At 49.4% G+C, this 26,957-nt stretch overlaps 1 protein-coding gene across 1 annotated transcript in view; it reads right to left on the bottom strand.

Annotated features, from left to right (window-relative positions):
• The window catches only part of CACNA2D4 (calcium voltage-gated channel auxiliary subunit alpha2delta 4), a 122,077-nt gene extending 107,458 nt beyond the window's left edge, over window positions 1–14,619 (bottom strand). Inside the window, exons 1-5 of the mRNA XM_042050150.1 lie at window positions 14,355–14,619; window positions 9,460–9,541; window positions 3,659–3,775; window positions 2,115–2,174; window positions 365–527 (exon numbers count right to left, since the gene is read on the bottom strand). Of these exons, the coding sequence (XP_041906084.1) occupies window positions 365–527; window positions 2,115–2,174; window positions 3,659–3,775; window positions 9,460–9,541; window positions 14,355–14,461 (529 nt within the window). The 5' untranslated portion in view covers window positions 14,462–14,619. The remainder of the gene's footprint in view (window positions 1–364; window positions 528–2,114; window positions 2,175–3,658; window positions 3,776–9,459; window positions 9,542–14,354) is intronic.
• Window positions 14,620–26,957: the final 12,338 nt, after the last annotated feature.

Raw genomic sequence — 26,957 nt, forward strand, 5'->3', positions numbered from 1 at the left:
AGTCACCAATGAGATTCTTGACAACTAAAGGCCTTGACAGAGCCAGCCCTTCATCCAGTGTGACAATTGCCAATTAAGTCTCACCACAGTTTGTCTCACGGCATCTTTGGTTGGGTAGAGGGCCTGCAGGAGAATACTCTGCCCACCATAAGAGGTTTTCCAAGAGCACATTGTACCTAAGCCCTGCCACAGTGACAGTGCAGCACAGACTGACTGTCCCTTGGTCAGCACCTTTCCAACCCTGCCTTTTTTTCCCCCCCCCCCTCTGTCAGGTGCTGTTTTTCTATCCCCATCCTTGCTTCCAGTATTAATGCTGATAATTTGCACACCGACCTCCCAGCAGTGAGAAAGTAGAGGCCATTACCTTTGTTGTAGACATTGGTGGGGAGCTGGATATCGCTGTAGGTTGTGTTCACCAGCAGGTTATTGAAATGCTCATTTGGCTCCAGAATGAATTCATCCCCAAGCTCCACGTAATTGTCATTTTCATCCTTATTGTTAATCAGGAGAGAGTTGTAGTAATCAAACTGTTGATGAAGGCAATGGAAGAGAGAAAGACAAAGAGGGAACAGGACAGACTATTACCAGCACTGCTGGGAAAAGCACTCTAAAACAAAGAGGGGACATACGGAGAAATCAGGGCTTCAAAGAGGATCAAAATGAGCAGCAAACAAGCTGTTAGCAACTGGAAGTGTCAGGCTGCCCAAACGATGGTTTCTGGCCAGTTTCTTGTTGTCGTGTGCCCGTATGACCAAAAGCACTGTCAATGCCAGGAGCAGAAGAGCCACTTAGGCACAGAGGGGCAGGGTGGCAGACTGCTGCGGCCCCTCAGAGCTATTTCAGGGATTAGCTGGAGAGCTGAAGTGCCTCACTGGGTCTGGCTCCCAGGTTTAGCACAGGACACGGCAATGCCGACCTCACCTGCCCTGTCCCTGCAGCTGTCACTTACCGAGTTAACTCCTGCTGTACATCCAGCCAGGATTATCCCCTCATCCTGTCACTGCAAGGAGCAGGCACTCATCAAGAGCAAAGGATCAAGCAGAAGGTGCTCAAAGACAACGCAGTGTGCCCCCTGTGAAGGTCACTGGAGATTTACCACCTACAGCCACTTTAGTACATTCAGGGCATTCTTTGTCCTTGGGTAACCTGCGTTTTTAAGATGTTTTGCTGACTTTATCTGAGCCAGAGGTTATGTAAGGATTCATGTTCAAGCACTTACAGCACTCAGAGGGTGCAAATGGAGTGTGCAAATACAGAGTCATGTACCTCAACTCACCCATGACCCTCACTGTGAATGCAGCTGACCCAACTAGAATGACTAATGGGATTCTTTTACAAAAAGGAAAAAAAAAAGGCAAGATGAAATTAGTAACTAGCTTGATTTCAAGGAGTGTTTTCATTCCCAGCCTTTCCCAGCACTGAGACATGTACTTGCATGGGTAGCCTGTCCATCTGCTAAGCTGTCTGTGCTTGTGCTGTGGACAGAGGGCTTCCTTCCACAGCCTTTTCACTCCAGCTCCCTTCACCAGCAATAATCCCATAGCTTGGCCACAACAAACAGTTATTAACAGAAAGCCAATTATCCAAATTGCTTGGGCAGCACCAAACTTTCACCTTAAGGGAAGTCCTGACGAGTGGGTGTCTGTCTGGTACAGAAAAGATGATGGGAGCTGTTAAGAAAGATGGTGAGAAACTCAGTTCATTTGGATTAACGGATTGCTGTGGGTATTTGTAACAGCATCCTCCTCATTGTTCATTCACACTCAATTTTTAGCTCATTTTCCAGTCAAGTAAACCACAAAGTGCCAGCTAATTTGCTCTAAAACGTCGCCTAACGACAGTGTTGGCTGTGCAGTGAAAGTAATGCCAATAATATCATGCAGCCCAATGTCTTCCCAAATCCTTCCCCTCCCAGGGCCAAAGGAACTAATCTTCTCGGTGTTTCTGTGTCTGGGATCTGCCAAGGATGTCTCTTACTCGCAGTAGTCTCTAGACAAGCTGAGTGTCCTGAGGAGAAGGCGATTCCTGACCTGCCCAGGAGCCTGCGGGGGTGGGCTCCTGGCTCTGCCCGTTCTCTGTGTGCCACGTTTTGTCACTGACCAGGACAAACTCACCTCCAGCGAGGAGTTGTACTCGTGGTTCAGATCTGCATCTTCTGCTGCTTCCACCAACCTCTAAAGCAAGCACACAGAAAGGAAGGTGAGCGGGTGCTGGGGCAGAGCCCTCCAGAAGTTCTTCCAGCTGCATCAGCGACTGCCTCCTTCCCCACAACCACGTCTTGGGTTACAAGCTTCCCTCTTTCCCTCCTTTCCTGCTGACCTGTCGTTCTGTGCCGCACTTTTACAGCTTGGAAAGTATACTATTTGCAGCTATTTATTGCCAAGTGTATTCACACCTACTTACTCCGGAGTCCCTACTAAACCCCTGAGCAATTTTAGGTATCACAGGACATATACAAACAGAAACAGGTCCATTTACAGGAACAACAGACAGATTTAATTTCATTTTCCACAAACCCTTCCAAAAAGCCATGGGAAAGGCATTTCAGCCCCAGCTTGATGTCAGTATCTCATCAAAGGAAAAGGCCTTGTGGGAGTCTCAGTCTGGTATTGTTACTGAGACAAAGACCATGACTGGATTTCGTAAAGGGCTCAGCCATGCTGTGGCCATTTATAAGCTCTTACCATTTATGGAAGGCAATAAAATCAGCCAGTTTTCTCCAGTATGATGCTTCAGGGCACTAATTCTCAATTGGTACAGACTGGGAAGGGATCCAACAGAACACGTACGTGTTTTCAGGGTTGCACAATCAGCAACAGTCTCAGCAAAACTACATTTTGCTCCTTCACAAAGGATAAGGCAATCCAAACCCTGGAAAAGCCTGGCTAAGAATTTCATGCTATGGGCCAAAGCTCTGGGACTAAATATGCCCACATTTCACTTGGAGACTCAAATGATGTGTTTCTGGATGACTTTTCCACATTAGAAACCTTAAACAGTCGAGGCTCTGTGACTACAGAAATATGCTTTTCATAGTAGGTAAACACACGGGAATATGATAAATCCTTAGATGCAGGAAGTAAGAGGGGCCAGGACGATTGCCTGCTCTGATCTCCCGCACAGCAACAGCTACAGACCTCTTGCCACCTCCTCCACACTTCCCCGTGTACACAGCTGGAAACCCAAGCACCTTCCTTGCAGCTTGTGTTCAGGAGGTGCAGAAATCCCCCTTGAGCCACACACACAGCTGAAACAAGCGCCTAGTCTTCAGCGGCCAGAGCACATTAGAGAAGGATGAACTCAGTTTTTCGCTTCTGAGAGGTTTTTCTTCCCCCCCTCCTTTAAACAGCTTGTCTCCTCAAAGAGTGTTCATTCCCTCATATTTATTCCTAGACTTTGTTTTTATCTTGTTTTCTAATTTGAGCACAGGGAGAAGCCAGCATCCCCTTGTCTGAACGCCCACACCCTCCCACCAGTGTCTGCTTAAAGCTCAGAGCGAGCAGCCAGCTGCACCAGCAGGCTCTTGCTTGGGCAGGGAAGGCCTCACACAACCCCTGCACCCACACACTCCTGGTGCAGGCAGGAGGCCTGTGCCTGCTGCTCCAGGGCTGACAGGACATGAATTCCCTCCCAAAGCCCCAAGCCCCAGTGGTCATACCTCAACAGCTTCGACCTTCCTGCGGAGCATGCTCTCCATCTGATCTGAGAACTTCTTCACCAGCTCCAAGCCATCCACCTCCTTGATTTTCAGAGTTGGCTCCACATCTTTGTACTTCTACCCAAGGGAAAGAAGAAAATCCTGCTGAGCAGGAGGCTCTTAAGGAGAGGGACAAATCTATTATTGCTAGTTGGGTATTGTCTTTGGTGAGGGAGGGTGTGTTGAAACAACTGCTTTGATTTTATCACCTTCTTCCATCTTTGCCTTTCCCCCTTTTCCAGCCTGTAATTCAGGGTGTGCAGATCAGTGGCTGTAACTCAAAGCACTTTGACCAAGTAAAAACAACTGGCCCACTCGAGAGCTTGTGGCTGTTGAAAGCAGCAATGCACCTGCAGCAATTAGTGACTACAAATTAGAGAGAGAAGCAGGAGGCCAGGTTTTAAAAACCCAAACCATGCACTGTGATGACATCTGTAATAGCATTGTACACATCATGCCCCTCCAGTTTGCTTAAGGCAGAGGGAGGAGCAAGGGAGTGGAGCTATGTGCTGTCATTGCACCTCTTCCTGTGTCACATGTGCTCTGGGGCACTGGTGGGGAGATGTCCTGGCAGTGTCCCTGCTGTCCTGCCCCAGTGCCACCACCTCTGTGAGGGAACTTGCCAGGTCTCCAGCAAGAAGGGCCTGCTTATGTGGGAGCCTGCCAAGGAAAGCTGAGACAGACAGTTATGATGCTACTTTTATTGGGCACCCAGGAACATAAACTAGGCCAAGCAATTCCCAGAAACTAGGAGCTACGAGCATGGCTACTTGGTGCTGCCTCCACAGGGAGAGATGCTGTAACAAGGAGGATCTAGATCTCACAGCTTTAGAGATAACCAGTTTATTCTCACCATGTTTCATATAACCTAGGAATTAAAAAAAACCTAAGAGTACATCTAAACTGTGTAACCATAATCTGCCCTAGACTGGATACAATGGCCTTTATTTCTCCTTTCCAAAAAAAACCCCACAGCTAACAGAGATAGCCAGAAAGAAAGAGTAATAAAACCCACAAAAGGACACAGGATGATTAACTTATTTCAGAAAAGACAGAGCCTTATCTCCTGAGCTGTGTGGAAACACAAAGGCAACCAACTGCAATTCCCTGGTCCCTCATCATCAGTTTTGTCTGCAGTGTGTACAGCCCCCCTCCATCTTCACGTTGTGTTAGCATCACAGCAGCAATCTCAGCCAGGGCTGGGCTTCTTGTGCTGGGAAAAAAACAAGGTGGTGAAAAGGGCAAGGAGACGCCAGGGGCTCTGGTGGCACTTTTGAATTAGAGGGGAGCAGCGGGGAAAGGACTTTGAATGCCCTTAGGGTGAGCCAGTGGAGCCCCTTTCGTTCAAGAAGCTCCCTGACCATCCAGGAGGGTGGCTGAGCACAGGCAGAGGAAGAAACGCTGAGGAGGTCAGACAGAAATAGCAGCAGCATCCAGCCTGCAGCAGGCACGGCAGGGAGGCTGCTCGCTCTGCCTGGCACCATTAACAGCGAGGGCTTTACTGGATTAAAAACGCCAGGCCTTGCATCCCCTCCGCTGGGGCTGGGGAGCCGGGACACGCAGGCGGGGAAGCAGCAGGAGGAGAGGAGGGGTTGAGCAGGAAGGCTGGGGTAACCACGCTGCCAAAAGAGGAACGTGCAGCCACAACCCCCACCGAGGTCCCTGGCTGGTGGTGAGACCGCAGCAGGGCCCAGCTGGTGTCTGTCCCATTTAGCTCCATGCCATGGGGCCGCCGGGAGAGAGGCGATCTCTGCCAGGCTGGGCTCTAACCAGGCCCTGCTCGGGGCAGGAGGGGAATCTCTCCTGGGAACACTAGCAAAGGGGGGCAAGCGTGCACCTCACAGAGTGACCTGCCCCCGGTTGCCTTGGGTCACAGATGCAATTAAAAGCAGCAGGGCTTTCCCCCCCTCTCCATTAATTTTTTTTTAATGTGCTTTTGACATACTCACAAGCAGATGTTACTGGGGTGAAAGTAATCATGAGAAATCACAAGCAGTCCAACACACCTCAGCCCTGAGCTCTAGCCAGAGATGGGAAAAAACCCCAAAACCAAACCCCAACACAAAACACCATAAAAAACCCCCAACAACTTTCTGCAAAGTTTCATTTCCCTAAGGAATACACCAGGTTTGAGCTGAAATCCTATTTGAGCTTTTTTCCTACACATGAACCAGCAAACCACTACATGCCTGTATTCCTGCCACTGAAACCTCTGGCTATTGATGACTATTCATCCAAGATTTCCCAATGGTGGGCAATGGAGTTGTGATTCCAACACTGACACCAGACACCATGGCTGAAAGTCAGCTCAGGTGCTTGTAGTTGGCCAAGATTATCCTGTACAACCTGTGCTTAGGGTGCAGGCTATCAGATCATTGTAAAGTACAGAGCAGGGATCAGGCTTGGGAGAACTGGCTGAAAGGATCTGATGTTGAAAAGAGGCCAAAAAGTTAGCTCAGCTCTAACAGAAAATCTTTTCTTATGCATCTAACACTTAGCATTCCCTTAAAACAGCAGGAGCAATTCATTAAGATTCCCCTTCTGCAGTGACGGGGGTGGTGATTTAAAAGTAGAATATCCAGAATTCAGTATCCTGAGTTTTATCTGTGAACAGAGATATGTCACCAAATATATATTCTTGTCCCCACCTCCATAAAATTCAGCCTATTGAAGTACATGGTGCTGCATTACTCACTGCTAGTGGAACTAAATTAAGAGTGTGAAAGACATTCCTTTCATCTTCACCCAGGAAAACGTCTTGACTGAACTTCTCAAGTTTGTCTGGTCTTTGCCACATTTTTTGGGCTTTCTAATAACTGCAGGGCAAAGCTCTCTGATGCAGGGTAAAAGCCTGCCCTTGGGGATTCAAGGGATGTCTGTTAGTTCACCAGGTCTCTGGGAATGATAAAGCCTGGTGGAAAGTCAACCACCTGGGTTTGCAACATATTAGGGCTCTTCTGGAGGAAACAAACAAAAAGTCCAAAGAAAAGCAAGCAAACTCAAAACCACAAAAGAAAGCTTATGTAAGTAGTTCAAGAGTATTAGGCACAAGGGAGACACGAAATAAGATCCAAACTGAGATAACAGCACCTTCTGTATTTCCTCAAAGACAAAATGCCCGTGGACTTAGACAAGCACTGAGAAAAGAATCACCTGGACCTTCGTGCTGTGCTCCCCACCCTTCTGCTGGGTCACACCCATGCATGCAGAGAAATACTTGATGTGAAAAACAGGTAACAGCCTAAAAAAGAGAAATGTGCCTGGGGCACAGGCAAACCCTCGTGCTTGAGTTCCACACTTTGGCGTGTTTGGCTGCCTGGGCCTAATGCACCCACAGTCTGTGCCAATGAGATGATCTACATGAAGATGTTTGGGGTCTGCCAGGGTGCATGAAAACATTGCCTAATAGTCAAAGATCTGTTGGCATCCACTTGTAGTGCTGGAGGTGCCAGGGACGCAGTGGCAGCCCCCTGGGATGGTCCCTGCTTCGAGATGAGGAACTGGGAGAAGGTGCCCAACCTACCTAAAGAAAAGGAGGCTGAGAGAAGGACTGGAGTGAGGGCTGGCTGGTTTTCCCCGCTTTCCTTATTTCCCAGGGAAATAAGAGGAGATGAAAAGGCTCAAGAAGTGAGGTTGAAAGGTAAACTTGAGCTGCTTAAACTGCTCAAGTTAGGGCAGGGCACGACACAACACAAATTTAGGAGATGGCCCTTTGCTGGAGTGTTTACAGAGCAAGGCTGGATGAAGCTCATCTGTACCCCCTGCTCAAAGTGACATTTTCCTCCTGAGTCACAGGTGACATTGTGTCCAGCTCAGGGATCTCCAGAGACTGTGCCCAGGCATCAACACACGCAAGAGCAAAGCAGACACCTTCCCCTTCAAGAACAAAACTGTGTGTGAGGACTGGGCAGGCAAGTGGTATTATTTCATAAGGCTCATCAGGAAAATACAGTTCTGCTTTAATTCTTCTTGACATGAACACTAGATTGGATTTGGTTACATTCAGGCTTCTTTTTCATCTGAAACTGAGCTTTCTTTGCTTCCAATGAATCATACCAATGGCTGATAAAGAGTTGTGAGTTTTTGTTCAAGAACTAGCTGCTGTAACTCTCATTCTTAGTGGCACTATGAGCACCTGCAGGCCTCATTTAATCCCAATCCCAAAGGAATCAAGATCCCAAGAGACAAAACACATGATGCAACACATCCAGAGGGGCAGCACAGCAGTACCACACGTGCCATTCCTGGCCTGCACTGACAACTTTCACAGCACTGGTACTTTCAGGCTAACCCCAGTTCCCCTTCCCCAGTCAGTGTCACTGACTCCTGGGCCCCAAGGAACATGAACTCACTGAATCTCTCAGCAGAAGCAGCACAAGCTGTCTGTCAGCCCACACCTACACAGCATCAGAAGGATGCCTAAATATCAAACAACCCAAATCTGCATTGTCCCCCCACCCAGACCTCCAGCTCTCACCAGAGATGCTCACATGTCACCTTGCCTCTGGCAGCTATGGCATGGGGACCCCAGGGGACAACAGGCAATGCAGAAGCATCATCAAAACTGCTACAAGGCAAACTTTAGCCTGCATCTACATCCTGCTGCAGCTGCCTCATGGTTAGTGCATGAAGTACCTTTATCAGTGCTGGCAGCCTTTTATTGCATGGTGAATCTTTCCTCCCAAGAGGAGCTGATGATCAGCATAGCCCTTGGTGATGGGTGCTGAAAGCCTGTCTTGGCCAAACCTAGCAAAGTTAGTGCTGCAGGATGTGATCCCTTACTCCAAGCAAAAAGCAGCACTCTGGGGACAGGGAAACAGGGCTCAGCAGCAAGGCAAGGAAAATGATATCCAACTCCTTTGTGCTGCACTAGGATGTGGGTGTAATTGCTAATGTGAGGACAGAACTCAGACCCAGAAGGTGTAAGGGACAACTCATGGCTTGTGTTGAAGGATCAGAGAAAGAGCAAAGAAAAAAGAACTGGATGGCTGCAGAGTGGAGTCTGCACTCCTTTGGATGCAATCAGCAGCCACCAGTCCCCCAGAGCAGCACTCGGGAGGTGCAGGCCAGAGATCCCCAAGGCTGAAAGAGAGCAGCCATTCACCACTGACTTAAGGAAGTTTCTCTACAGCTGCAAAAGGGACCATTTGTTTAAAGCCCCTGGAGCTACAGCCTTGAATGCTGGTAGAGAGTTTACTGCAGTAGTGCCTGTTTGGTGATCAAGCCAAGCAGAGCTCTGCCTCTGGCTTCCAGGGCACCTGCCTGAAGCAGAGTCTTAAGGGCAAAATTCAAAGAATTGATAAACAACTGGCTGAATACAGATGAGAAAGCAAAAAGAAATTAGTGTCAGCTGGAGAGCTGCAGGAGGGGATGATGGGGTGACAATGAGCAGCTGAGTGATGAGCAGCAGAGGGACCTAGGAAAGGAGGAATGAAGGGTCAGTACAGGGGAGCACGAAGTGATCATCAGAGTGGAAACATGAGGAGTGCTGTTAAAGAGTACTTTTAACAAAAAGTGGTACAATTAAGGTAGTGTGCAGCAGTGGCTGATGAAAGCAGGGAAGGCATTGAATGGATCTCCCTCTCCAGCTCATGCAGAGCTGCCACAGGGCATCTCTCTGTGCTTATGGACACAGAGCTCCGTGATTTTAAAAGGCAGCTGGACACCAGTGCCTCATTCTTTCCTCCACCCTGGGGGGAACCTTGGAAGGCCACATGGGGAGGTGAGATGAAGCAAAGAGAACCCTCACACATTTTGCCTACCTTCTGCAACAGAGGGGAGCCCGAATACTTAGTCACAATGGAGTACAGCTCCCCACCAAAGGCATCTGCCCAGGACTTCACCCTAAAGAAAGGGCAAGAAAAGAAAAATCAGTGTTATTAGTGCAAAGTCTGCAAAACTGGTTACTTCTTCAGACAGGCAAAGCTCCATCTTTCTGAGCACAAATCCCCCTATATTTCTCTAAGCCACTCTTCCAACAGTAGCACTGTTCTGTCCCCAGACTCAAGCCAGACAAGCAGCAAGGCAGGAAACAGTGCTGCTCTTGGACATTCTGCCCAGGACACTGGTCAGCAGGGAGAAACACTGAGTTCTGCTGGTCTCAGTCACTGTGCTTCGAGTTGAGTATGTCCCACCTAACTTCAGATGTACAAATTTGGTCTTACAGAGCATCCAAGTTCCTTCTGTTGCTGGCAAAGTGAAAAAAATTGCTTTCTGCAGACACCTATCTGTCCTCCCTGACAGGCCCTGGGGTGAAGGGCTAGACACCTAGTGCCAAACCTGCTGAAGAGACAGGTCAGACAGGTCCTTAAGTGTCAGAACTTAAGGAAGGCGTCATGATTCTCCCCTTGGATTCAGCTCCTCCAGCAGAGCAGGCCAGAGACTGATGAGCCAGATGAATCCTCTGCTCTCACTGGTGCTGCTGCTGCTGCTCGATGATGCCACAGCACACTGTGCCTTGTCATGGTAAGCACCCCTCACACTCGTGCCATCCTGGAAATAATGGATGGCAGCAAGCCCACGTGGAGAACATGCAGATGTCCAGGAGCAGCCTGAACACTGAACTCTCCAAACCGAAGGAGATGGCTCCCAAAACGGACAGAGCACTTCAGAGAGCTGCTACATGATCCATGTTAGGCAGCTCCACCTATATGGACTCACCTAAGAGAGATTTATTTAATGCAATAAATGGCCTTCTCCACTTACCAGAGTACACCACTTATTCCTGGTGTGTAGAGCCTCACCTACAGCTCCCAGCAGATTTCTTCAAGTCCCAAGCAGGTTTTAACCCCAGGGCCTGATTTCCCAGTGCACTGCACCACAAATAATACACCAACACAGAAATGAGCTCGGGAGCAAAGCCAGCACAGCAATGGTGGAATAATGACAACAGCTCCCTTCAACCCAGGAAAGCCTGCTCAGCCTCCCCTCTCGCACACAGGCAGCTACAGGAGCACACACAAAGCTGCAGCTCTGCACTACACCTCTCCCCGCTGCTACAAAAAAAGCATGAGACAGTGGGTGCCTTTTTAAATCAATCCTTAATTGGCAATGAGGCATTCATATTTAACCACCGAGTGTGAACTAGGACCAGCTGAAGTCAATTTTTTTTTTTTTTTTTTTTTTTGCACTGTGCTCTGCATCTTGTTTTGAGAGCCAGAGCTTTTATCTCATCATTTCGTCCTTAGAGAAAAAGGCATACAGGTATTTTCTAGGAGACCAGGATTTATTGGGCTATATCAGAGTTAGTCTAGCAAGCCTAGAATAAAAGAAGGAACGAGAGACAGGGATCCCATGGGATGCTTTCCTGTTTGTTGTAGTAGTGACTAACGCATCCCCTTAGATATGAGGATCTCTGCATCAACGTTTAACCTGATGCCCATCTGCTGCTGCTGGCTTTTTAAGTTTCATGTATGAGCTGTTTTGTGCTGGTATTATTAACTAATATTCTCCAGTCTCCTTGCCTTTTACTGCAGGATGAGAGAACCTAAACATGAAGGGACAGTAATTTTAGCAGGGATGTTTATTTTTACCCCATTTCCCTCCCCCCACCTCTGTTTTGTGTCATGTGTGTGGCCATGTGTGTGCCCCTACTCCTTCCAGCCCTCATCATTTTTCAGCCCAGCAGGGTGGAAGAGTCTGTGGTGTGATTTCTGATTAGTGGGTGCAGTTGAGCATCTTCTTGAAAGTTCTTGAAACTTCCAGCCACAGCAGAACTTGAATTAAAAAGGGGTTTGTGTCATTTTGGGATGTCTGCTCTGGCTCAGGGACTGGTATTTCTTCTGGTCTCAAAGCAGAGGAGGAACGAGGCACAAAGACAGGGGGACCAAAGAGAGGGCCAGAGAGCGGCAGCTTTGGAGGACTGGTTGGAAAGTTAGGGGGCACAGAGGAACGAGAGGGCACAAAGGTGCCAAATCCCCGTGTCACAGGGCTAAAGATTGTGTCATTAAAAATATCTGGTGGCATTTCACAGAAGCTGAAAAGTAGGAAAGTGAAGAGGCAGAAATACACCGGCATTTACATCTTTAAAAGACAATTATTTGCCAGGGAAATTAACAATCTTAGAGTACTGGGAGATTAAGAGCAGCCTGCTGAACTTAAATAGGTTTCCTTAATTTTTTAATAAGTGAGAGAAAAGGTCAGTCTAAGACTCATCAGGTTGAGAGGAATTTCTTCTAAGGTCTCTGGCTCTGTCCAACTCACAGGCAGATGTATAAAGGCAATAGGAAGAGCCTATAGAGGCCATACCAGATTGAACTCTGCCTCTCCCACCAGCATTCCCCAGTGGTTCCATTACCCCAAGAAGAAGCCAGCCCCAACTCCTCACCATCCTCACAGCTGCCAGCACTCCTGCCCATGCCATGGCCGGCACACGGCCAGAGCTGTGTCCAGTGGGAAAGAAGAGGTGGTTCGGAAAGAAGAGGTGGTTTGTGTGCTGAACTTGCACCCCAGAAGCATCACTAGGAACTGACTGAGCAGATTTTTGCACTGCTGGAGCTAAAGCTGAGTGAGCTTTGGGATAAGCTGGCGGTGATCCAAGCGCGATGCAGCAAAGCCAGACACGGCACAGGCCGAGCGAGCCGTGTGTCGCTTCACCCCGATCGAACCCAGCTGCTGCTTGAAGGACTCTGGTTTTGTGTCCCCAAAATGTCCCCGTGTAACCCAGGAAGCAGATCCATTTTCTGCTCATTTACTCCCTTTGGGCCTCTGGCCAATGTGCTTCTCTACTGAAATTTCACTTCAAAAGGGCGACTTTTGTGTTTTGGTTAAATTCATGAGTGGATTTGAAACAACAGGGATTAATTCAGCCATTGGTCTGGTTTTAGTACCAGAGGAGAAAAGCTCTTTTTCTATTGTTTATTCTTTGTTCTTGTACAGGAATAAGTTCCAAATTGTACAAAGTGACGTAAATATTTTTTTTTCCAGTAGTAAAGGGCTATCACATTATAATGAAACACATCAGAAAAGGATTTGGTCAGAGATTGCCTGCCTCTAATCCCTGCTCTTGTATTCAGTGGCAAGAACAGCAGGAAGGACAGGCTGGCTTCTAAATGCCACAGGCTTCAATGCTGAAAGGTGTTCCTTAAATATGCAGTATTTATCCTGGACATGGAAAGTTGATTTGCATGGTTTGAAGTTAGCAGAAGGTGGATTTTATCTTGTGTAACCTCTGTGCCCTTTCTGTGAAACCCCAATCAGAAGCACTTTGCTGGGGAAGGGCTTGGCAGTGCAAGAGTAAAATCGGTAGCAGTTTCCTGAGAGCCCCCTGGATAAGGTCAGTGCAACTCCTGGTCAGATGGGCTGTACTGGTGGCACATCTATAAGGGTGTGATTGGCAATTTTTGAATAAAAAACATTTCCCTAAACGCAGGAAAGGACTTAAGCTGACTTGATTTTTCAGATATATCTCCTTCTGAAACCTGCTGGCAGTGTTGTCTCCTCTCCAGACCAAGTCCTGCACCCACAACCCTGGGATACAGCACCCCAGAAGCTGCCCCACAACAACTTTTACCAATCGTGGTGCCGATGTTTTTAATCCTTAAAGGATTTAACTTGTCTAAATCAGCTTACCAAGGTGAAGTTTTATAAACGGGGGTTGCTGAGAGCTGTTGTGCTCCTGGGGGGCTGCCAGGGCTGTGTTGCTGGCGGGGAGCTTTCCAGCAGTGACCGTGCTGGAGGAGCCGCTCGTCACACCAACACACGCGGGCGTGGGTGCACTGCAAACCCACATCCCAAAAGCTGCATCAAGACTCCCAGCATGGTCAGTGCATGCACAAACCACGGCTGGGTGTGCTCTGTATTGCAGCTCAGCGCCTCATTCCTTTGCTCCAGAGCTCTGGGAAGGACCATTACGCCTTTGTAGAGAGGTGGAGCAAGAACAAGTGAGAAGTGCTGTGGCCTCTTCCTCTATTTAGCTTCCTCCCATTAACATCCTCTGACGGCCACACACGTGAATAACCACGTCTGTGTGTATTACCCAGGCTCTTTTCAGCCAGAGGAGATCCAGACCAACGCAAGGGACCAGAGCTTCGGGGCTGCAAACCTCGCCCTGCACAATCTGGCTGGGTCTTGTGCGTGGCAAAGAGATGCGTCCTCGCTCAAACGCCCCGTGTGCATCCCCCATGGGCAGAACCTGGCCAGTGCTGGGCATCCCCTGGGTGTTCCCAGCACACTGAAACCCAGCAGTGTCACTGAAACCACTCTGCTCAGCTGGGAGCTGCCAAACTGGGGCCACTCGTGTCCTTCTGCATGGTGGGATCTCCGCAAGTTGCAGCAGCAGCAGCAGCAGCAGCAGCAGCAGCGGGGTGTTACGAGTGTGTCTTTAAACTGGTTTTGCCTTCTGTTGCTCAGTGCATTAAGCAGAGCATTAATAGATGTCAAAGTACTTAACTAAAGCAGATGAGTATCATTGCTACTCTTGAATGCGGAAGAAGAGGTATTGCATTCTAGCCTAGATCTGGGCACCGGGTCTGTGGCTCCCATGTCTGTGTCCTCTGCCAGGAGCCAAGGTACGGAAATGCCACTCCGCTGCAGCGATGTGCCCCTCTGGAGGAGCCTGTCCCCGCCGATGCTGCCACTGCCAGGGCGGCATTCCCACCCGCCTGCCCATGCCCTCGGCACTGCTCGCTCCACGCCAGCCACGGAGAGAAACACTTACGTCTCCAGCGGGATCTTCGTCTGGGCCCTGGCAGAGGGCGGGAGGCAGAGCAGACAGAGCATCATCCACGGGACGGCCCAGGGCCCCATCCTCCGGGCACCAGCCATCAGCAGCGGCTCCGGCCGGCGGCATGCGGGGGCTCCCCGCCGTTCCTGCTGCGCTGGGGGGGCTCCCCCGCGGCCCCCGCCATGGTGCCGGGCTGGGAGCCCTGTTCGTGCGGGGCCGGGCCCCGGGGGCACCGCGGGCACCGCGGGCACCGCAGCCGCCTCTGCCCCGGGAGCGCCGCTGCCGCTGCCGGGCGCCGTCGGGGGTGTCCGGCCCGGGGGTGTCCGGCCCAGGGCAGCCGGAGCCGCGGCAGCTGCGGGCGGGGTGCGCACCCAGAGGTGCGGAGCGGCTCCGTGCCCCGGAGCGGCCGCGCCAGGACGGAGCTCCGCGCTGGGAGCTGCAGTGGCTGCGTAATCCCCTGCCAGCCCTTAATCCCCTCGCCAAGCAGCAGCAGCCACAGATTTAGGGAAGTGGAGTGGGATAAAATCACCCGGGATTACTCTGATTTCTGAAGACGGGTCTTGGCTTCTCCAGCCGGAGGTCAGGCCGTGCCTGCTTTAAAGGGGTCGCATCCACATCCCCCAAACCCCTCCCTGACCTTTGATCTCTGCCTAGCAGGGCCTCCCCGACCCGCAGGGTGCTGGCAGGTGACTCCGGCAGGTAGTCCCAGCATTATCTCCTGCCCGAAGGGGATCTGGGGCTGGCACCAGGAGCGTGGGGGCAGTGGTGGAGCCCTGAAGGTACCAGCAGCGGGTTCGTGCTGGTTCACCCCTGCTCGGTGCTGAGGAATGATGAGTCTGGGCAGAGCCTTGGCAGCAGCCAGGGCAGCTCCGAGGCAATTGCCAAGGCAATCTCCTTCCAAGCCATGTCTGTGGGTCTCACGCTGGCGAGGGGAGAGGAGGGAAAAGGAGCAGTGGAAAGCAAAAGCGGTGTGAAAGAAAGGACTCTGCCAGTTTCAACGGATCGCCTCCTAATGTGAATGATTATTTATTAATAGCCAGACCTTTCCGTTTGGCAAACATTCAATTGAGATTGCCATCCCCTCGTCTGTGTCTGGAGACCAATGAATCAAAGGAGCCCAATTGCTGAGCTTGATGAATAGCAGGGAGCAGCAAACTGCATGCTCCGATGGGGGACACGCTATGGAAGCTCATTATCATCATGAGAAGTATGAATTATAAATAACTGCAGATATGGCAGCAGAAAGAGCATAAATTACTACAGTGACCTGTTGAACAGCTTGACTCTATGGCTGTGAATGAACCCATTTATTAGAGTATCTTCCAATCGTCTTTTGCACGTTTACAAATGGCTTGTTTGATATAAAAGGCAAGGCCACATGAGATTGTCAGGTTGCTCTTAAGGACGTGGAGGGGGACACTGGCTGTCACAGCACTGAAATAAAATTAAGGCACCTGCTATAGATGTGCTCTGAGTGCAGCTCTGGTACCTGTCATGGTTTGACTCCCGCTGGCAGCTGGGCCCCACACAGTTACTTGGTCACTCCCCCGTGGAGGGATGGGGGAGAGAATCAGAAGAATAGGAGAGAAAACTCATGGGTTGAGCTAAAGACAGTTTAATAAGGAAAGCAAGAGCTGCACACGCAAGCCAAGCAGGAAAAATGGGAATTCATCCACCACTTCCCCTGGGCAGGCAGGTGTTCAGCCAGAACCAGGACAGCAGGGCTCCATCACTGGCTCGGGAAGACAAACACCATCACTCTGAATGCCTTCCCCTTTCTCCTTCCTCCCCCCAGTTCGACATGCTGGGCAAGGTACCATAGGGTGTGGAATATCCCTTGGGTCAGCTGGAGTCAGTGATGCTGGCTGCGTCCCCTCACAGCTCCTCGTGCACCTCCCCAGCCCCCTCACTGGTCAGGTGGGCTGAGAGGCAGAAAAAGCCTTGGCTCTGTGTAAACACTGCTCAGCAATAACCAAAACATCCCTGTAGTACCATCAGTTTTCAGCACAAATCCAAAACACAGCCCCATACAAGCTACTGTAAAGAAAATTAACTGTATCCCAGCCAAAAGCAGCATGGATGCGCTTTAAATGGGATAGTAGAAGTGACAGAGGAAATACTGAAAAGGGAATAAAACCAGGAAACATTGAATAGAGGTTAAATTGTATGATAAAGAGGCTGAAAGCCTGTGGTAAGGAATTAAGTAATTCCAGGAATAACTCACCTCAGGATAGGATGGTTTTGTCATTTATTACAATATTTACTCCAGACTGAATGTCTTATTGAAAGTTACAGTCTTCTTCAAGCAGAAGCTGTAGGCCTGGAGGGCATAAATTTCTCTTTATGTTTTTAAGTCTGTGTAAAGTGTTACACGGGAAAGTCGAAATGGTTCTTTCTGACCTTAAAATCTGCAAAAAAATCAATTTCTACACAACAAACACTCAAGAGACAGTGCCTTCAGCACATCACATGGCCACACAGCAGCTGCCTGAGCCAGCTTTGGAAGGCAACAGGCAGAGCAGATCTGGGCCTGTGTGATTCACCTCTCTCAAATGCCCAAATTTGCTGCCCCCTCCTGCCCCTGCAGCTGGAAAAGAGGAGAAAATCGCTCTTAGAGGAGCTAGGAAGACTGACAATGAAGGCTTCATTTGCCTGTGCTTACCAGGATTAAAGCTGAGGGGAGGCATCCAGGGTGACAGGCTTCCCTGTCCGCACCCTTCAGAAAGAGAGGATAAAAATTCACATTCTGAAAAAAAATCTGAAATGAGATCTGAAGGCAGGAGCATCAACATTTTAGATGGCATTTCCCCTCCATCACTCACAATTGTTGTTGTGAGTGATTTTTGCAGGATCTCTTCACTAATCCTGTGTGCTGTTTGCAGCTGGGACCCAGTTTCACCCAGATGGGTTCTGGCAAGAGCCCTTGTCTGGGTGTGTTTGGTAACCCCTGAAACTCTGATAGAGAAGGCGGTGAGGCAGCAACCCGCTGAACTGGGAGATCCAAATCCCTTTATTTGGATTTATCTCATTTGCTGGATATATCTCACTTAACCCCTTAATGATCTAAAATTGCAAGGAAGCAAGATGGGAAGATTAAATGAAAATAGCACTGAAAACTGAAAACCCCAGGTGCCTGAGGGCCCTTAATGGGATTAGTGTGCATCCAGTCACTCCTGCAGAGCTCAGCCTCCACAGTGTGTGAGCGCAGTTGGAGCAAGGGAAGGAGATAACAGCAGGGTCTGACTGGGGAAAAGGAAAATGCAACCTGTGAGAAAGAATGAAAGCAAACACATAACAAGGAGTGACAATTTAAGGCTGCAAGAGATATGAGGTGAGCAAGTGCAGCAATTTAGAGCTACATTTGCAAAACCATGAGGCGATTAAAAAAACACCAGTGTGGTTTTGTGCTGTAGACACAGGCAGGGGGGAGATTCAGCTGCTCTGTTTATTTCTGGTTTGACTAAAACCAGAGTTCAGTTGGGATTATCACGTTATGAGAAGATCCTGGCAAACGTTACAACCAGCAAAAGAACAAATACCATCGGAACACTGGTTAAGAAGTGCAGTGTCACCGTGGGTACATAAAAGGAGAGTGGGGCAAGATGAAGCAACAGGAACTGTACACCCAGCACCATGGGATCACAGAACAGAGCCATGGAAGCACTGAGGTGGGAAAAGACCTTTAGGGTCACATAGTCCAACCATTAACCTACACTGCCAGGTCAAGCACTAAAGCATGTCCCTAAACCCTGCATGTACACATCTTTCAAAAACCTCCGAGAGCTGATTAGAAGGTGCCAGGTGAGGCACAACCTCTTGAGGCCACCTCCCTCCATGCAGTGCTGCTCAGCAAGGTTTTGTAGTGATGCCTTGAGAGGCCACCTGAGAACAGAGACTGGACAGGAATGAAGGAATAAAGGCAGGTATTTATTTGAAGGGCCTTCAGAGGTACCCTGGGGAGCCAGAGGCCGCTGCTGAGATGGACCCCAAGGTGGACTCCAAGTCATGAGTTCTTCACTCTTTTATAGGTTTGGTTCATTTGCATAGCAGGGTTAATTCTCCAATTAAAGCTTCAGTTAATGATGTCATTTCCCCAAGCTTGCCCCCCTTTCAGAGGCTTTGGTTTACACATTTTGGGCCTTGGACAGTCTGGGTGTCCTCGGGGAGCAGGCCCGGAGAGGCTTTGTTGTGTCTGCCCAGCACAGAGAGCAGAAGTGAACAGGCTCCGAGGAACTCCGGAGTTACACACCAGGCAGTGCAGGATTTGGAAAATATGAAAGTTAAAACCTAAGGCATCAGTAGCAGCCCAGTGTCTCTCTGTTGGAGCAGGGCATATGGCAGCAACCTTGAACACAGCCAAGAGAAGGGGGTACAGCTTCATGGAGGTGAAGAGTAGATGGGGCGGTGTCTCAGCTTCCTCAGGCATCAAACTCATTGTGATGCTGTTTGTGTTGCCGGGAGGTTTGTTGAGTGAAGCTGGTGACCAGAGACACTTCTCCCTGTGGCACCCGTGGTACTGCTCTCCCAGCTGGCCCATGCAGTGAGGCAGGGCTGCTCCAGGGCTCACAGCAGGGTCCTTTGTGCACCACAGATATCAGGACCAGAGAAGAGGTTGCAAGACATCAGCACTGACTTGCTTTTCATTCTTGGAGATTCTGGGATCTTGCTGTGAGCCTACCACCACCGCACACCTCAAGGCAAGTCTTTGCTCCATCATGATCCTGAGCTTGAAACATCTGGGACACAACCACTTAAAATACGAGTCATTTCCTTTGATTTCAAATACTGTAAAATAAGTCATGATGGGAATAAACGATGCAGTCTTGTTCCCAGCAGATATCTTCATCTGAGATCACAGCCTTGTGCCTCTCCTTACCTCTTGACAGGGCTCCTTAGATGAGCATCTGGCACAAAATCACCTTTCTACCTGGTCAGATACTCTGCTTTTGACACTGCTCTCTCAGCAGTGTTTGAGCTTGTGTCCTGTTGAGGAGATATGAGGAGACTGCCTCGTGTGAGTAGCTGTGACCATTCCTCGGGGTGCTTTGGAAGGCGGGCAGGCAGTGTTTGGCCAATACTACAGAATCCAATCTCCCTATCCCAGCAGCTGCCAGGGGAGGGGATCCTTGCCAGAGGCAGCGATGGAAAAGTACTTTTAGTCATGGTTTTACTGACTGGTCATGCAGGTCTCTTCTGCTGGAGCTGCAGTGCTGTGGAGAGTTAGCACTGCAGAGGTGGGGATTTGATGGCAGTGGGAAGGAGCTGCTCCTGCATGAGTGGTGGTGCTGGACGCTGGACCAGGGGAGGTGTCCCTCAGCTGAGCACTGCCCTCCCAACCCATTTGGTTCCATCAGGGCCTGTGCAATCCCAGCTGAGCTCTGGGAAGCTGCAGTGAAACAGGGAGATGCTGTCTGGTCTAGGACTCTGCTGGCTACAAGACCGGCAGCGCCTGGGACTTGGCAAGTTTGGGATGGTGAGACCTGGAAGATCTTCAGCACTGGCTGGTGCTGGGTGAGCAGAGCCTCTGTGAGTGCCCCCTCCTCACCACAGCCCTGCTGCAAAAACAGCTCCCTCACTTCCAGGTGTGTTTTGGGTTAAACGAGCGAGTTTGAACACCATCTGGGTGCAGGGGAAATGCTTCACACAGCCTGCAGCTGTGCATGGAGAGGTCCTCCTGCCCATGGAGACCAGGCTGGTGAGTGCCAGTGGTCACAAGGACCACTGATATGATCCCCAGAGGAGGCACACAAAGTCTGTTCACCCCGGGAAGGCACTGATACCTGCTCGCCTGACACCTCACTGGAGTCTGCAGAGCAGTAGAGTCACCCCTGGTGTGACACAGGGGTTATGGGTACCCTGACTGGCATGGAGGCAGGCATTACACCCCTGCCTTCCCTCCAGGTGGCCTCAGAGGCTGTGAAGAATGGTGAATGCCTGGCCCGCAGAGCACCATCAGCCATCGGCAGGATGACTCGGAGCACACGTGTCCTCCCAGAGCCCACATCACACCCGGTGCTCGGTACATTTCTGCCTGCAGACCCCATCATCTGCCAGCCACATGCTCTCCCTGCAGTTTATAGAAGCAGCTGCATAGGTGTCACATTAATTAATGCCTTCGGCTGGTTACTTTGCCTTTTTTCCTTTTTAGTTTTTTTCCACAGCTCCGCTCTAAATTTAGACTTGTTTAAATACTCCAAGATGAAATGAGCATTTTTTTAAAATTTGTTTTTGCTAGCAGCATTTTAAACCCTCATCAGACACAGTGTTCTGAGCAGCAGGAAATCCGGGGCACAGAGGGAGACACCAAGGGAGAGCAGAATGCACAGGAAACAAAGATCACTGGAGCATCTTCCCACCACCTCTGAAGCCATGGCAAGAAAAAGAAGAATGAATTAAAAAAAAAAAAAAGAACAAGAAAAGGAAAGTAAGAGAAAGCAGATGCTCTGTTTGGGGAGAACTGTGAGCAGAATGCAGCTTTCCTGTGTGCTGCCACAGAAGCACCCAGAGTGAAAGTCAACTTTATTCTTCCCTCTCCACTATCAAAGGGTTAAACTTAATCTTTTACATTTCACGTCCACCTGAAGGAGCTTGATTAAGAGAAAAAGAAATCCCATTTTAAAAGAGATTAAAGCCTTTTGTGATGAACTGGCTGCACTAGAACAGCTTTCTCATGGGGGGAGGCTTTGCTTTGTGGGGAGCCCCAGGAATTGTGGTGCATCAAGTGACTGAATAAATGATGCCAGTCGTTGTGGTAATCTGTGCTGCAGAGACACCTGACTCAGTGCACATCTAGCAACATCATCTCTGCTGCCAAATCCTTTGTATTAAATGCATGATGCAATGACCCTGTTCGGGGAACACGCTGCAGATCCCTCCTTCTCTCTGTTCCATGTGTTAGTCCGGATTCAGGATTTTGCAAGGTTATCAGGACAGAGGTATTTGGGCCAAATTAAAGTTGTTCCAGCCTGGCAGGGCTACAGAAAAGGAGGGTCCCTCCTCCATCTGTTCCACTGTCAGGGCCAGCAGGTGTGGAAATCACAGAGATGAGTTACTTGCCTTTACAATCTGATGTTACTGGTTCACCTATTCTCTGAAATCCTGATAAGGATCTCTTAGGTTATGGCCATAGGGTATTTTGGAAATACAGTAATTCTCTGAGCTGTTGCAGGGGGAGACAGCAGAGCCTCCAGTGCCAAGGACCCTCTTCTGGCTTGGCAAGTGATCCACTGGGACAAAGCAGCAAAGCCCTCTGCTTCCTTGCCCCGTCCCAATGTATTTGGATCACACTGTCAGTTTAGCAGGCTTGGACCGAGCCCACGGGAGGTTTCCTCTGTTCCCAGGCAGTAGGGGTGGATCAGGAGGCAGTGCAGCTGGGCTGCAGCACTCTGCAGGCCTCTCTCTAGTGATCCAGGCGTCGAGCATCTGCCTGTCAGGAGAAATGGCATCAGAGCAGCTGAGCTGGCTCTCCCCAGCGCGGTGTCTGTGGGCCACGGGCTCTGCATCTGTGGGCTCGCACGGCACGTACAGCGCTCCTGCCTCATCCTTGGGGAAGCTGCTGCACGCTACCACAGCACAAATAAAGGGCAGTGTCTGGGCAGAAAGAGCTTTTTTTAAAAAAAAATCTTTCAAAGGTTGAGAATCTTTGAACCTTTCCTGCTAATTTTGTTCTGTTGCTGGTACTGGGTGTTCAGGCAAGACCCGTTGTAGAAATGTGTATCAGAATTTCTGGAATATTCAGAACTCAATTAAAAATCTTAAAATTCTTACTAGTATTATTATTTTCCTTCCTTTCGATTTCACAGAAGGCAGCAGCCTTGCCAAAATTCTAGGTCACAAATGATAACATTTCATGCTTTTCTCCTTTGAAAACAAGACTGCTTTTTTTTCCCCACAAAAATCAGAGGCGATCAGTTTCAGTGTGATTAAAGATAAAAGATGGGCTTTGGATACATTTTACCACACATTGATGTAGGTGTAGATAAAAACAGTCCATTCTTTCATGAATATTAATGAAAACATGTTTTGTGATTTCAGGCGACCATCAATTGTTATTAAAAATACCCTGACAGTTTTGAAGAAGAGAAAGAGGTGGGGGAAGGCTCTGCAAAAGGCTTTCCACATCCAATTAACACCATTTCGTGTTTTGCTGTGGAATTACCCTGTACTGAGTGTGAAAGGTGCTTCCCTGACCTCCAGCTGCTCAGCGGGCTGGCAGGGAATGGTGTTCACCCATCCAAGCGTGGCAGCGCCGGCACCGCTCCTTTTAAACTCTTTTAACCTCTGGTTACAATTCAAGTCACTTCCCGTCACCCTAAATTGCCTCCGAGTTCGTAATTAGCTCAGTCACCTGCCAGCTTCCATAGCACACACTCATTCTTCCTCCCTTCGACATCTGACAGCATCTCGCCCGGCGAGTGCCTTTCACACAGAGTTCCCCTCCACCCCAGGGGCTTTTGTGCTGCGAGCCTGCCCTGGAAGGATGAAGACACAAATCACGTTGTGCGCAGAAGGATCATTAAATGCCTGCTTGGATTCCCTTCAAGGAGCACAAACGAGCTGAGGAAGCGAACCAGCGCGCTCCTTGCCAGCATTTTTAGTCGATGTTTTTCAACCCCCTCGGTGTGGGATGATGGAGCCAGCCACCCTCTGTGGTGGGTGAGGTCTCTCCAGCTCACAGCCATCTCCTCCCGACATGGGTGCTGGCTAAGGACACTGTCAGCCCCCCAGGAAAGAGTGCTTCCCAAGGATTTAGCCTGCTCTGGGCACATATGTTATGATGGAAAAGAATCTCTCTCTTACTGCTGGAACGTGTAGCAGTGGGCAAAGTATGTGTCTGAAAAGATCCGTTTCTAGCAGCCTGGCTCCTTCTGCTTCCCCCTGCTGTTGTCAGCATCTGGGCAGCACATGGGACAGGCAGGAGGGAGACAGGGACAGCTCAGCAAACCACTGGGCCAGGGACAGAGCGGTCTGCAGCACGCTGGAGATAAAACCAAGAACTGTGCTCACTGTCTGTGACCAAAGGTGGAATGTAGGATTACAAGAGGTAGAGATAAATAGTATTTAATATACAGAAAATGTAAATGTAAAATTTTAATAAACATTTCTAAATTTTATGTTGCAAGAAAGAAAATTTCTATTCCAACTCGTGACGTCTGTCTAAAATCATCTTTCATTTGCCAAAGCTGCACTCCAACTCCTGCCCTCTTGTTAGTGCAGCGTTGAGCTGAAGTTTACATCTTTCTGAGCCAGAGGCTCCTGAAGTTTCAGACAGAAGCCAAACAGTTGTGCCCTGAGGGATTCCTTCACAGGAAATCTGATGTGCATAAAGTAGGCAGAGCAGCGCTGAAATCTCGTTAGTGCTGGTTGCTTGCTGCAGCTCTGACCTTGGCTTAATTCATTCAAGTGATGCTGGAGTTAATTGGCGTTCTCAGTTTGGAGTGATTCCCTTTTCCAAGGGCAGTTTAAGCCTAGATCTACTCTGCTCACAGGCCTATGACTCCCCTGGACAGGAAAAGCATTACCTGGCTGTTGCTGTGCTCTGATGGACGGTGTCACACTCTGACAGCCCCTGAGCTACTTCATGGCAGCCCCTGAGTGTCAGCCTCCCGTGTGGAGCCCAGGGCTGCAGGGAAGCCACGGCCAAGCACAGCAGCTGGGTTTTACAGTGGATGTTGTTGTGCAGCACTGAGGTTCTCCACACTCTGTCACCAGGCACAGGGACAGCCACCCCTCCCAGCACACTCCACCTGCTCCAGCAAATTCCCCTTACTCTCCCCACACCTCCCCCTTGCCGGCTCTGGCTCGTGTGGGAGGTGGATTCCTGAGTCTGGCAGTGGCTCTCTGTGGTTGTTGGGGAAGTACACAGGGCCAGAGACACAGCTCTCCTCACCCTCCTCATCCCACCTGGAGATGTTTTTCCCTTTCCAACTGTGCCTGGGATTCCACAAGTCCTTTCCTGGGCCACCTTCAAACTGTGCTGTGCTGTGCTGTTGTCACAGTCCTCAGTTGCTGGTCAGCTTTGTCCCATCCTTGGAGTGCCATAACTTTCTACTTGCCTTCTAGAGGCTTTTCCAGAGCTCTGCTGGTATTTTTTTTTGCTAATACCTATTTTTACACCCACCACCAGCTGGTTTTTTCTCATCTACCCAGGCAGAAACAGCAACCAGAAAGGTCATTCACTTCCAAAGCCTTCCCTCCAAGGATGGTCTGCAGCAGCAAAGGGCAGGCTGGTGTTCTTGCTCATCTCACTGACACAAGCATCTGTTGAGGGTGATCAGGAAAGAAAGGAACTCATTGCTTTCACAGCCCTCCCAAAATGCTGCAGGGAGTCCAGCACACTTCCAAATTCTGCACCACGCTGGTCATGCTCAGGCTAAAAGATTAAAAAGGAATAACACATCCAGTATGGAATGAGATGGAAGCAGAGAAGGTTGATGTGACTAGAACTCCTTAGAACTGGTTGTTTAGGAGGGCTGGGAAATCCAACAGGTTAAAATAGCCATGGAGCCCTTGTCCTGCTTTTGGCAGGGAAGACACGGATTAGCTGGATTCAGTACGCTGCTGAATGTGTTAACCAAGGAGAAAATTGTTATTAGCTCCAGAAAATTGCCACTTGTGCCTGTGGCAGCTCAGGGCCATGAAGGTGTAGAAAGAAATGCAGAGAGCACAGAGGGAGCTCAGTCTCTGGACAGGGGTTTTGTGGAGAAGATCCTGTGTCCAGGAGCCAGGAATGTTTTGCTGTCCACAGTGGGTTGTTTTCAGCATTGCTGAGCAGTGCTGTGCTGGGCCATGAGCTTCCCTGGTGCATGAAGACTGGGGTGGCAAAGGGCAAGGGCAGAAACAGATCTCAGCAGCTCAACAGCCCACCCTATTCTGGCAAAGCCATGTTTGTGGGGAAGTAGCTAACATGGGAGGTTTTGCCTTTTCCTCTCCCAGTGCAAATGGACTTTTTGTAATTCTGGACAGTAGCAATTGTTCACCTCTGGACAGACAATCAAAACCCCTTTAAGACTCCCATTAAGCTGCTGCAGTCATCAGGCAAGGGAAAAACACTTCCAAGGAAGAAGCACAACAGCAGCTTTGACAGCAGCACATTGCAAATCATGTCAAGAGACTGAGCAAAGAGCAAGGGAAGAGCAGACACTGATGGGACAGGAAGGAAAACAGGAAACTTGCACCAACTGGCCTCCTTAGTGTCCTCTTTACCACACAGCTGGAGAGAGCATTTCTTGGAGCAACTGTAATTTGGTTTTTGATCAATACAGGAGCTGCATGTGAAAATACTCCCACTGTTCTGGCCACTCCTGCTGGCTTTGTTCATTTGCCTGGCCTACAACAGGCTCAGGGCATGCCAGGCTGCCACATGCCAGCCACTAGGATGCTGCAGAGGAAGGGAGAGGGGAAGGGATTCCTGCTGGGTGATAAAGTACCTGCAAAGGGAAGGGAATATAATATCAGAAGTCCTGCATTTGTCAGGACTAATTTTTGGTTGCTAGGCTGCTGCTGTTGCCTCTATCTGCTCCTTGCTTTCCCAGTTTTCGCTGCCTACACAACTTTCGCTGCTGATCTCTTATGAAGCGCTGAATCTGGGAAACAGAGCAGTTTGGGCTGGACTGAGGGATTTCTCAGTTGGCTGCAAACAAAATTGAAGTGTTGGGAGAGGAGCGAAGCCCCAGTGAGGTGTGACTGAGCATCAGTCTCTGCCTTTCCCTCTTGGCTTCTTCTGTGACCTCCATACATCCATTATGGAACCGCTCTTCATGTCCATTTCAAGTGGGATAATATTCTTCTCTCTCCTTCAGAAGGGTAATGTGTAGAAAAAGCACTTCTAGAGACTTCTATCTAGCTGTTTATGTAAATGCACTTGGAGAGCAATGTTGAAGACTTAAAAAATATATGTAAGAAATAGAAATCCTTTAAAATCCTGTAAGAGTTCTCATCCAAAGGTGTTTCAGGGGATTAAGAAATCATCACTTCCAAAAAAAGGAGGAGAGCACTTTAGGTTAAACACCCACAGAGTGTCTGTGTCCCTCTGTTCAGTATCTGAACAAAGTGGTGTTCCCCTCCCCACCTTCTGTCCGTCCAGGCCTGCCCTCTCAGCACACTGTAATTAAGCAGGTTGTTATGGTGTGAGGAGAAGAGCCCCACTCCTACCCTTCTGTCACCTCCTAAGCTGACATTTTATCTCTGAGATCTTCCCACTTCCTAACCTGGTTTCTCCCAGGTGTGCACCGCAGCCCTGGCAGAGGCACGAGGGCTCGTTGTCTTCATCTCTGGCCATGCGACTGCTCCCTGCTCTGGACACTGGTGAGCCTTGTCTGCTGGATTTAGCAGCCCCCTGCAGTGAGGGATTAGCTTGGTGTCCTGAAATTTAATGCTCTCTAAACTTCTGCTTTTATGCAAGGAAGTGAAAGTTTTCCTAAACACAATCATGTTTCGCTTGTGCTCTTCTATCTCCCTGCTGTCTCATTTCCACACCTTCGCTTCTGCCCTTAAAAGTGAGCTGAAAATTTACAGTTTTCACTTCTATTTAGAATTATTCACTAATTTCAAGCTCCTTACTGGATTTTCTGGAGTACACAGTCATCATTTCTTCAT

The sequence above is a fragment of the Corvus kubaryi genome, unplaced genomic scaffold, assembly GCF_017639235.1.
Source record: "Corvus kubaryi isolate FWS band 111438036 unplaced genomic scaffold, C.kubaryi_AGA036_p1.0 72, whole genome shotgun sequence".
Classification (NCBI taxonomy): Eukaryota; Metazoa; Chordata; class Aves; order Passeriformes; family Corvidae; genus Corvus; species Corvus kubaryi.